The 12,838-nt window shown below is 32.4% G+C and overlaps 2 protein-coding genes across 3 annotated transcripts in view; one reads left to right on the top strand and one right to left on the bottom strand.

Moving 5' to 3' along the window:
* The window catches only part of LOC134269289 (NACHT and WD repeat domain-containing protein 2-like), a 35,703-nt gene extending 31,815 nt beyond the window's left edge, over positions 1-3,888 (top strand). Inside the window, exon 9 of the mRNA XM_062751501.1 lies at positions 3,471-3,888. Within this exon, the coding sequence (XP_062607485.1) occupies positions 3,471-3,474 (4 nt within the window). The 3' untranslated portion in view covers positions 3,475-3,888. The remainder of the gene's footprint in view (positions 1-3,470) is intronic.
* Positions 3,889-4,225: 337 nt separating this feature from the next.
* LOC134269311 (caspase-3-like) lies at positions 4,226-12,455 on the bottom strand. Of its 2 annotated transcripts, XR_009992551.1 has the most exons (7): positions 12,170-12,455; positions 11,711-12,009; positions 11,169-11,449; positions 8,381-8,577; positions 7,314-7,440; positions 6,005-6,828; positions 4,226-5,752 (listed from the first exon to the last, which is right to left on the bottom strand). XR_009992551.1 is itself a non-coding variant. In XM_062751510.1 (6 exons), the coding sequence occupies exons 2-6, from the start codon at positions 11,887-11,889 to the stop codon at positions 6,560-6,562; spliced, it is 1,053 nt and encodes a 350-aa protein (XP_062607494.1). In that variant the 5' UTR covers positions 11,890-12,009; positions 12,170-12,455; the 3' UTR covers positions 4,226-6,559. The 2 variants fall into 2 exon arrangements, 1 of the variants encoding a protein (XP_062607494.1); XM_062751510.1 differs by having other exon boundaries at positions 4,226-6,828.
* Between the last annotated feature and the right edge of the window lie 383 nt (positions 12,456-12,838).

Below are 12,838 nucleotides of genomic sequence, written 5' to 3'. Positions count from 1 at the left end.
ACTACACTAAGATACATACAATAGTGCATCAGTTTTTAATTTCAATGGTTTTTGATAAGTACATATATTTATTTTGCTCTTTATGTAATATAGTATGAATGAAATGTGTCTTTTACATTTTATGAAGGAATCACACATTCGATGCCCCTGTTTTCTAAGCTTACAGTAATTATAAAGCCACAAGGACTTTAATATCACACTGTTATTTCGAATATTTGGACCTATATACCTTTTTATTAATGCTGGTAGGAATTATATCTTAAATTTCAATTCAAGATATAGCATTTGAAATATCAAAATGTAGTGCATATATTTATTTTGCTCTCTATGTTTAGTTCCCTTGTTCCTACATTTATCGGTCAAGTGTGTATTATTCCATATATTGGATGTCTTAGTAATTTCTGTATTTAGTTTATACCTTTTTCTGTACTGTGTATGAATATTAGCAGCTATTTTGGTCAACCTTCAAGATAATTGACAATTGTACCTAGATATTCATTCTATTCTATTATCATTTTACTTAAGGTAGCATGGTACAAAACATTTTTGCAATTTAAAACAATATTAAATTATGTATAAACATAACAGGATTGGACAGCAGGCATTGCCTATATACGTCCTCTCCACAACAAAACTTATTGCTAAAAAAACTAAACAAATTATAAATTTGATCTTGCTATTAATCTGTCTTGCATGAAACTACATTGACTGAGTAATAGTACGAAATAGGCTGGATCCTTTTCTTGTTAAACTTTGAGGTCAAGGTTCACCATTTTAGTCTCTCTCTCTCTCTCTTTCTCTCTCTTGTCTTTTACTAGAAATGACATCCAAAAAAAGACATTGATTTTTTCCCCTAGATGAATAGCTAAATATAAAAGCCTTATTGTCCATCTGTAAGTCATTTCAAATCATACTCAAATGTAGGAATAAGCTATTACTTTCCAAAAAAGGTTTTAGACTCCATCCAGGGTAAAAAATTCCAAGAATTTGTTGCAAATCACAGACACCTGACGTTACTTATTTTTCTTGTCTTAAAAAAATTTCCCCTTACCTAATAATTTTTTTAATTAGAAGAAAAATAAGTAATGTAAGGTGCCTGTGTTGCACATGTATAGGAAAAGTTTGGATTCTGCATAAATACCGTATATCATTTCTTTTTCTGAAAGTTATTCAATTAGTTCGCGAACTTTTCGATCACCCTTCGTAGTTCTTAGATTTTCTAGAAACCGGTTTTAATAAAAAAAAAAAATGTCATTCAAATTTTAAACTATATTGTATGAAGTCTATTTTATTGTCAAATGACAGTTTGATAGCTTAAGATATCATACCTGAACAAGAGGCCACCGAGCCTTATAGGTTACCTGAGTATCATGTAACAGCTTTCAACCATTGAACTGGTTCGTGTTTTAAACCGAAGGCCATGAAAATCACAATTTTGAAAGAGGCGCCATGGCTTATCGTAACTATACACTTATCTTGCTTTCTTTGGTTACTTGATACCCAAAGGTAGATCAGAGTAACAAAGAAAAAATGCATTTCCTCTTTAAAACCAGTTGTTAAAGATTGCATTAATTTTAGTGGTTTTGGCCCCACCCCTCTGGCCTCAGGGGGGCAGGGACCATGAAACTCACAGTTTTTGTTCCCCTTTATGCCAAAATTGGTTGCAATTGGGTGAGTGGTTGCAGAGAAGAAGCTGAAAATGCTCAAATGTTTACTCAGGTGACCTTAAAAATTAGTTATAGCTGACGGTTAATTTTTTGACCCCCACTCTCCTTCAAACTCTGAAACCTTATTGCATGGGATACTGCAATATCTGTGTCATGTTGTAAAGTTTGAATTTACCGGGTGGCAGTAAATATAGAATTTATATCATGTTGCGAATTTCGTATTTACAGTCACCCGGTAAATTCCTAAAACTTACAACATGACAACTATTAGAGAAGTTCAGAAAATAAGGTTTTTTGCTTAAAAACGATGTTTTTGAGCCCATCACCCCCAGGGTAAAAACCAAAATTCTGAAATTTTATTACACATTTAGGAGACGTTTCCAATCGCCATCCAAATCATAGTTTGACTGCTATGTAAAATATAAGTAGGGTTTGAGAAAACAGTTTTTTGTATAAAAAAAAAGTCCCCTCCCTCCTGTTGTGTAAAAACCAAAATTACAAAATTTCATTGCACATATACAAGGTCAAATCAATCATATTCAAAAAGATGAGTCAATTCTTGTTCAATATTTTAAGAGGGGTTCAAGAAAACATGTTTTTGCAGATTTTTAAAATTCCCCTTAATGCCCCAATTGAGAAAATCGGAAACGTAAACTTATATGTAAGGATAAGTGTTGGCTATTGTAAAAAATACAGGAAGAGATAAAGGAACCAAAAACTCCTATTTGGACTTATAATTTCGCATGAAAATAAACATTTTTAATGGATAGGCTGCTGCTTATTGTAAGAGTAGTTTGAGGAAGAAAGTGTGAAAGGCATAATTATGTAATAGGATAATTATAACAAAATATCCAAGCATTCTTAGAAAGTATGAGAATAATTCTGCGGATGGGTATATTTTATTTTACTTAAACTTTAGTTAAAATTATGCATGATATATGGATATAACAAACATTAAATAAGCTCAAAAGTCATTGAAATAATAAAAACTGGGAGCAGTGCAAACACGGACCATTTAAAAATCAGAGGTGGGATCAGGTGCCATGGAGGAGTAATCATATTTGTTGACCTGTTTAACACACTCCTTGTTATAATTAGGCAAGCGAAAAAATCTGTCGATTTTCGGTGTTAATGATGCAAATCTATACTGAAAGTCTGTAGATTTTTTGACGTCTTTTTCGACTTTTGAGCTTTGATAACTCCTTGTTTGCGAAATGTTGATTTTAAATTAATCTAAGAGTTGATGTCCTTGTTTCATCAACTTTTTGTCAATAGCTTTCCTTGTTTAAGAAATTGTTCGTATGAAGAATTTTACCTTCAGTATCGAATCAAATGGAAACCATAAATACATGTACCTACATAGGTATTGTCAAGAAGAAACTCAGGTTTGAGCAATTTTTAAATGTCAACTTCATAGTCATCCTCGCTAGATATCGGATCGGAAACCCTTGGCTAGCGAAGATGTTTCATAGTATTTAAGGATACAATGACTAAAATCAGAATGTTTTTAACAGAGTAATTTTGCGAATGACATTAAAGGACAAGGTAAGTATATCTGGATATCAATTTTCCATATATCGAATTCCGAAAATATAGACAAAATGTAGATTTTTTATCCACAAATCACGGTTTAATGGTTACTGAAGATTGTACAGAATTGGTTTGAAAAAGATGTCCTTAAAATTTGACATAAATTTTGTCTTTAAAAATGCATAACTATGTACATGCGTTAAAATGTAAGATAAAATCATAAGTTTACTTAGTATACTAATTTTTCCAAAGCAATTATTTTTTTCGTTTCAGCTAAAGTATCCCTCCCTCACAGAAATCGTTGGTTTCCAAATTGAAGATTACAGAAGAATTCAATCATAGAGAAGACGGATATACTCCATATAAGCAGAATTCTTAAAGGATTTATTTTTGGCATTATATTAGCAAGGGTGTTGAAATTGCTAAAGCGATATTTCTGTCTTTTTAAAAAAAATGATATGACGTTTTCTCCCGCTATTAAAGTGTGAGAAAGAAAAAAGTATTCTACAATAAGTTGATAACATCTTTAAGACAAGGCAACACGGTCTTATCTGCTTTATCTGTATCCCAAAGTTTATAGAAAAATTACTGCGCATGCGTATCGGTTGCTCATGTTGCTTTGCTTACCCAGGTTGCTTAGAACAGCTGTTGAATGCATAAATGAAGAGGTATAGTTGTAAATGAATAAAAATCAATAAATAGAATCAATAATGTTTGATAAATGGAGCAATGTAATGTGTTCAACAATATGGCAGTTTGAGGATAAAAGTAACATTTTACAGTACCTAAGGTGCAAACAGGTAGCAGGCAGTTTCATCTCTTATAAAATCTTATGACTTTTATTAGGAAAGAAGTCCAGTCAAGGATTTTAAAGATGAATTTATAACTTCCTCTCTTTGAATGATCAGTCATTCCTTTAAAGGTTGTATACATGCATCGGTATATGTTAACAGAAAATTATAGTTTTAGGCATAGATCAGTAGGGTATACCAGTGTTGTACTTATGAAGAAAAAAAACTTCTGAATGCTTTTTTGCAAATTGTGAGCTTTAATAGGAATCAAAATTACTAAACAAGCTGTGCAAATATAATCATAATCCCATTTTTAGCTTAGGGTTGAATACAGTCAGGTTATTGTGACAAATAGTCGCAAAGGATAGTTGTTTAACATTTAGGGGCTTGTTGTCTGCAAGTACTGTACAGAAAGATGCCATTCTTTTAACATAAAATGTTTTAATCAATCAAATTAAACATATACTTTGCATCACAATTTTTCGAAAAATTAGTCTATTGAACTAGTAAATTAGTTTGCAAAACTAAGTATAATGGTTTTAAAATTCTGCAAAAACTAGGTTTAGTTGATTGTAAACAAATTGTATACAAATTGAGAAATCTGTATGTGAACTTTGTTTAAGTTTACAAGTATTCTCTCAAACCAATTAATGTACATGAGGTTCTATGTACAGTATATACAAAAACAATATATAAGACGCAAATGAAAATACATAATACATGCAGAAATGCATTCAAATTATAAAGTAACTAACAAAAATAATTATGGAGGACAGAATAATTCTTATACTCTATCTTTGTAACTGCATAAGTTAATGAACACCTTGGAGTCTGAGAATTTGTAAAAATTTGGTCTTTTACAATATTTACTGGGTAGATACTTTTTTCTGAATGCTGAACAAAATTGACAATATAAAATTTAGTGATGCTCATCTGTTTGATGTCCATTAGTTCATTATTACACATGTTACAAAGTTTTAACTTTAACATTTTTGGGAATTCCAAACCATCTCCCAGTCTCAACAGGGAAATGATAATTTGCTGTTCATAATTCAATCAAAATTGTTCAAAAATTTTGGGTAGTCAATAAAGAGTAACCGGGGCTCTGCATTAAGGTTAAGATACCACCTCTACTGTATTTAAAGTTTGATTCATTTGAATGGAAAAATGTTTTCAAGGCTTGTATCTATTGATTTCGTTCCATCAGATTTCATGTTTAAGTACAATGTACATGTAGCTAGTTTATAGTACAATGTTGATTGTGAAGATAAATACATGTAACTTTCAGTGGTCAATGTTATGATAAAATCGTTAAAAACAGTACATACATGTATACATAGCTATAAAAAATATATAATAAATAAATGCATGTAACAATTTTTTCTTTGTTATGTTCTTAATCCATCTTGTCAGATAACAACAAACACTGGTAATGTGTGATTAGGCAGCCAAATTTGGATAAGAGGTGTGGGGGGGGGGAGGATCTATTTATCTTTCAGTGTTTGTCTGCAAAAACTTTAACCTTGCCAAGAACTTTTGATTGGTTGGAGCTAGGGCTTTCATATTTCATGTGACGTATATCTTTTGATAAAGACCTTTCTTTGAACACTTACATATTACACCTCTTTACTTTGGATTTGAGTTTGATTTTTACTAAACTTTAACCTTGGCCAGAACATATGAATGGGAAGTGCTAAGGGTTTAATACTTCATATTGGCATATCCCCTAGCTGTTGCAAGATTTTTTTTTTGGAAACATATACCCTGGTATTTCTTACCCTTTGACCTTGGAGTCTGACCCCTTTGTAAAATTTTTTAACTTTTTTTTCAATTTTCAATAAAAGTTGGAGCCAGGGCTTTCATATATACATGTTCGTAATGAGAAGATGAACCATTTTGACCCTTCTACCTTGACCTTAGAGTTTGACATACGTTTGAAAACTTTAACATTGACTAGAATTTTGAATGAATAATGCAAAGGCTTTCTTAATGCAAACTGTTTCCCTTGCAAACCACATTCTCTTGTGCACAGTTTTGTCCCTTTGACCTTGAAGTCTGACCTTCTTTTTGAAATTTAAAGTTTAACCTTTGACTTGTTTTGAATGAATAGCGATAGTAATTTGATTTTTCACATTTTCATGAATTAGGTCAACTTCAAGGTCAGGGTTATGGGGTCTAAAATCTTTTTACTTTGTGAAAGATCTAGTCACATGCTAGTAATAATAAACCTTAGATATAAAAGCCATATCTTTTTGCATTCAGAACTAATCAGTATGGTTAAAATTTTATGACAGACTGACAATTCTTTTTCCTACACTTTCAAGAAAGTGGGGAAAAATAAACAAAATTAATTATCATAATAATAATAAACTCTAAAAAAAAGTCTAAGTCTTAACAAGATAATCATACATGTAAAATTCACAACAACACAATTATATATTGTCTATTATATACATATATATACAACTTTGAAATAATTGTTTATTTTAATAAACATTGTAGCCCAGTACACTCATGTTGCTGCCAATATACATTTTAGTGTTAAAAATAAAAACAAGATCATATATAGATCTATAAACCCTTGTTGCTTTTTGGCAAAAAATATAGGTCTTTTGTCAGAGTTGAAGTCACTGCCGGCGCGGAATAACTCTTGCCTGGACTGATTCCCTGGTCTCGGAGTTTAGTGAGATAAAGTCTGTTTACATGGAGAAGAATGTCGTAAATTTCCCGTGACTTTTGACCTCTCCGTAGGGGATCATAACAGTTCTTCTGTAATGTTTCTTTCAACCCCTCGATGTACCAAGACAAAGCATTGTCATCGTCATACCAGCTGTATGATCCTAAAAAATTATTACATTTTATTTAAAGAATATCTTAAAAAAAAAAAAGTTACCAGCAAATCTTCATCTTCAAATTATTTTCAAGGGCTGTAAGACTCAATATATTATTTGGGTAAATGAATAAGTCACTTTCCCCAAAATCAATTTCCTGAAATCCTTGATTAACAGTATCTGAAAATATTTCAATGGAATTCAAATTAAATGTTTTTTAACTAAACATTTTAACTATTGTAAAATCCTTTTAAAAATGGGTGAGAATTCAAATCCTATGAAATCACAATTTTCATGGGTGTTTAATTAATATTCCTTGTTATTGAGGAATGAAGAGACCCAAAATTCATGTCCACAACAAAATGTAAAATATCATACACATAGCTAATTAACAATTCTTGACCCATGAAATCCAATCCCCTTGAACCCAAAATTTTTCCTCAAACCACGAAAATTTGACCCTACGAAAATACGTAATTCTACAGTAATATCACCTGGTATTGTAGAAATCTGTACAAGTATGTCGGAATCTGTTGGGATCTTACGGATCTCAGGTTCCGTCGGTGTGGCACCACTTCCTGTCAGAGAGTCGGCAATGTTGTATGTGAAGGCTGGACACAACTGAAATACATACAATATACCATCACAATAAAATAATATATGAGTACTGAAGAGTAATTGTGCAAAGTTTAATATTCACATTTGCTGTGTTTTTCTAGTAAGCCAACTGTGAAATTGACTTGAAAACCATTTTCGAGTATACTCCCGCATAGAAATATACAAGGAGAAACGTGCGTTAACGTGACGTCACAATAAGGCTACAGCAACGTTGGGAAAAATGCAACGATAAAGGGCAGCGAGAAATTCAAATATTGAGTATATTTTAGTTGCTTTCAATCATGTAAAATATAAATATAAGTAATGTTTCTAAGTTTAGTGTGAATTATTGGTGTGTGAATCACAAAGACTTGCACATAGGTATATTTTTCATGAAGCGCTAGCGCGCTTCATTAAATATGCCTACGTGACTAGTCTGTGTGATTCACGCACCAATAACTCACACAAAACTTAAAAATATTCCTTAAATCTCTTCAGAGAAGTGGACAGGCTTTCGCCTACATCCACTTCTCTAAGCAAAAGCCTGTCCACTTCTCTAGAGAGAATATAAAAAAAGTGTGAACAGACAGAGTCAAAGCTACTGATATTGTCAATGGTTAATTAATTTATTTGACTCACTCAATAAATTTTTTAAAAAATCAAGCCATTTTTCAATCAAATAACCTAAGCCTTTTCTGTTCTGGTTAGTGTGCAGTGGAAAAGGGTATAAAGCTCATCTGATTTGTCATATTTAATTAAGAGTTGTCTTCCTTTAAATGTACTACATATATTCTATGCTTTTGAGGTATCAAATTGAATGTTCCTCCATATCAAAACTTCTCTTGCTCTCTTGTTTGTAAAAAAATTTGTTTTATAATCTAATTCTTTTAGATTGATACATATCAATTGCTAACTCTTATTGAAATTTAATTTTAACTTTATTATTATCTTTTTGAAATATTACCTGCATGAAGAACAGTTTGGGTTTCAAGGCCAGGGAGGGGCATTTGTCAGCTTTGAATGGCTCTATGACTTTTTCAACAGGAACCAGTTTATCAGTGCTTCCGTCGGGACACATTATAGCGCCATCTATCCCATAACTAAGAACAACCATCACAAAACAATCATAGTCGCTGTAGTCATTCAGTTCAGGATTGGTGGCTAAAAATAAAAAAGAAATATTAAAAGATTACAGGACTGTTAAATTAGTTTTCATTCGGCCCACCTCTGCTGACTATGGTACCCTACATGTACATCAAACATGATGTAATCTGCTGAGGTGTGCCGAGTGATAATTTTCTTCTGAAGTATTAAGACAGCGGAACATTAATTGGCAAAATTGGAAATATACAGCAGCATTACAGCCTACATCATTTCTATCTGTTACCATACATGTTAACTCTCCCGATTTAGGCGGGAGTCTACCGCTTTTTCACTCCATCTCCCGCCTACCGATTTAATTCAGAAATCTACCGCTTTTCTACAAAAGCTGCGTCTAAAGTATTTTTGGTTCGCTTGGGTATCCATTTTTGAAGCCACTCTCATAAAATCTCGCTAGATATCGCGTGATTTGACTCGGAATCATACAAACGCTTTTTTTGTACATAGATTTCAAGCACGGATTTGACAACGACAACAACATAAGACTACCAGTGATTACATTGGTTACGATAAATTAATCAACATCCCTGCCATGAAAAAGGAGATACAGCTTTTAAGAATTAGATGAAAACATTTGACATCGTCTTTAAAAGCACAGAAGCTCACAACTTTATCAATAAAGTCAATAGAAATCACTCGATTGACCAAGCCATGTGGCACATCTCTACTTTCGTTTTCGATCATCGCGGGAAATCTGATTTGTATAACGAAAGATACGAACTTGTGTTAGATCTAGATTAAACCATGCCATCATTTGTTTTGTTTAAAAACTGAATGAACATTCAGAATTATTGCTTCTAGGCTATTTCAGCAAAGATCACTCTTCAAAAGGCTAAGTAAAGCAGCCAATCCAAGCAAAATGATGAGCATGAAAAATATTTGAATTTGTACAATTTATGTCAAACTTAAGGTGTTTCTGTCTTCTTCTTTGCTGTTGATATTTAAGATTAATTAGTGTAGGTACCTGATTTCATTCAAGGCTTATAATATACATGTATATTACATGAACAATATCGATAATCCAAGCGTTAAACAACACGCGCGCAATGCTACCGCTTTTCAAGTCTGAATCTCCCTCTTTTTCATCACAATAGGTTAACATGTATGCTGTTACAATCAAAACATTCAGTGATAGACAATGAAATGGGCGGGTACAATTCGCTGCGGACGTGGGGAAAACATCGGATTGAAATTGCAGATCAAAATTCATTTTCAATCCACCTGAGCTGTTTTCAAAGCAAAGAGTGAATGTATGATCCAAAAATCAACTAATTTCAACTCCCAAATACATATTGTTTGAAGTTCACATTAATATGAGTTTTAGCTTATAATTTTAAGAACGCAAAAGATCATAGAAGACAAAGATTATTTTTCAAGAGATATTTGACTCTAGAAGGGGAGGGGGGTAAAAACTTGTCCAGTCAGGCATGGCTTAACATGACAATATATTTTATTTCTAGTATTATAAGAGTGCATGAGTTTTATACTAATTCTCACTGAAAACTGTTGGACAACTTTATTTAAAAATCGTTCAGCCCCCCCCCCCCCCCGGCAAAAACAGATGATTTTGGACATTGTTCTGTATGTTCCACTGTGGGCCCAAATTGGTTGAATAAATATTCCATTCTATACATATATTTACCAAACAGAAATGAATTATTTGTCCCTTAAATATTAATCTTTCTAAAACACTGGACAAAAAAATTCAAACTGTACCAAAATTGAAATTATTTGTCTTCTGGGTCAATGAGTAATAATGTGCCTTCTAGCATAGCTGAGGGGATTGAAAATGAATTTCCATCTACAATTTTAATCCAATGTTTTCCTCACGTCCGCGTCGAATTGTGCCCGCCCATTTCATTGTCTATGTTTTGATTGTAACAGATAGAAATGACGTATGCTGTGTATTTCCAATTTTGCCAGTTAATGTTCCGCGGTCTTGTAATTAAAAAATAAATGAATCATATTCAAATATTTCCTCAAATGCTATACCGTAATTAAGGTTCAGATCCGCTCTGGGTACTCGGGTGATGTATACAGTAAAACATACTTACAGTGAACACCCTAATAATGAATTGACACTGACAATGAAGTGATAGTCATTTCCTGTAGATTTAAAATATATTGTAAACTAAATTAACAGAGCAATCAATCAATTACCTTATGAGGTACAATCATCTATACCTAGCATTTCATCTTTATAAGTGTGTTTTACTGTGCAAATAGGTAACTTTCTGGTCTTTTCATTTACCACTAATATACTGTAAAAGCACAAATATTCGTGGGGGATTAAATTTCGTTTATTTCGCTGTTACCAATTATCAACGAAATTAAATCCCACACGAAATTTTATATGACTATATAATGAATAGGATTACTTTCAAACAACGAAATTAAATCCCCACGAAACTACTCTAGATGACAAAACAACGAAATTTTATCCCCACGAAAATTTGTGCTTCTACAGTAGCTAATTAAGCGGCAAGTGAAAGACCAAAAAGTTACAAAATATAAACTAGTCTGTATTAATAAATGCTATCCTGCAAAATAATTGATTTCCCACATTTTCATTCAGTGACAAAAATACCTACCATCTTGAATAAGTCTCTCCAGTTGTGTGGACGATACATCGTTAACGATGACCTCCTTCCTCCCACAACTCTGGGTGATGGGCTCAAACATAAGATGCTCCAGTATGTTTGACAGGGCAGTGGCGTCTTTGATCGAATCGTCTCGCTCTGGTCTCTGATTAACATCCGCAAAGTTCATGTTGTTGATGATAAGGGCTCTTCCCCTTTTGGGATGGTCCATCTTATAAGCTGTTGCAAAAAACACATCATGGGACATGGATATTGGTTTTGTTTGTTTAGACCTGCAAAGAGAATATCATTATATATATTTTTAAAAGGAGAATATATTCAGGAAATGATACATGATTGTATTAATTTATAAAATGATTTCAAATGTACCTTAAATATGTACACGATGTAACGATACAAATTACAATATTTTTTTTTCCAATGCTTGGTCATATTTTGGAATATGTACCGTACTAGTATTTGATCTTGACCCCACTTATCAAGGTCAAAGGTCATGTATGTCATGACATCTATATTTGCAAAATGCACATTACCCATGTGATGTGGCCGGTTTAGCTTTAATTCCAGGATGGTGCCCAGCAGCTTTAATTTTTGACTGGGGAAGAAGAGGACAGACTGCCTGGTTCCCCACCCCTAGACTCAAACGCTGAGTTGTCGTTGACGACTTGGATGGACAAATTATCATTATCTGTTTCCATACTTTCAACACCATCGACTTCTAGAGACGACATTCTGTCAAGAATGCGGCCACCGCTCTGAATGGAGTTATATGGTTGTTGGACTACTCTTGCGTCTAAACTGGAATTTCCTTTGACTTTTTGTAAAATATTACCTTAAATAGAAAAAAATATACAACATAAATAATATAACAACTAATTTGGGCATTTAACTATGTAGAGTCAAAAAGAAAATTTCCTGCTCATTTAAAGGATGATATTAAATTTAAACTGTGCACTGTAAATTGGTAATAAAGTCAATGCAATATGACTCACCATAATTTGATATATAACCATTATCACTACATACTGGGGGACAATCTTCCTCTATATCCGTCATTTTAATTGATAGAATTAAGAAATTTAAACCAATTAAAATGTTCCAGGTAATTCACAAATTCTTGAAATGCGTTATGCAAGATATGCAATATCACATTAAATCCTTTTATGATCTTTCACATGTTTGACATCTTTGCGAGGTTCAAGCATTTACTTTCTCTTTCGTTCCAGAAGAATGCACATGAAATAATTATTTTTTGGTCACATTGGGTTTGCTTTAAATCTGAAAGAAAAAAAATCAAAATAATGGTTAAAAAAATTAAAATACATACCACACTCAATTATTCCATGTAAACATTATTGAATAGGCAAAATTCTTTAAAATGTAACTATAAAAAATTCTGAACACATGTAGGTCTTTTTAAATTCCTGTTTGCTTTAGAAAAAAAAAAATTGTGCCAAGGTCAATGAAGGAAGAGGAAATTCTTGTCTGGCAATTTTTGAATGGGGAGTCTCTATAAATAAAAAGCTTGTATAGTATAATAATGAATACATTCAAACACTTAATTATATAAAAAGAATAATGATCAAACAGTATATTAATTAATACATAATTGTGGAATGATATATATTTAATCCACTCGGACAGCAATTAATATCATGTTT

The sequence above is a fragment of the Saccostrea cucullata genome, unplaced genomic scaffold (genome assembly GCF_032062105.1).
Source record: "Saccostrea cucullata isolate Sc308-1 unplaced genomic scaffold, CSIRO_AGI_Scuc_v1 ctg712, whole genome shotgun sequence".
In the NCBI taxonomy this organism is placed as follows: Eukaryota; Metazoa; Mollusca; class Bivalvia; order Ostreida; family Ostreidae; genus Saccostrea; species Saccostrea cuccullata.
Note: the sequence above shows the minus strand (reverse complement) of the source record. Positions and strands in the feature narration are given on the sequence as shown.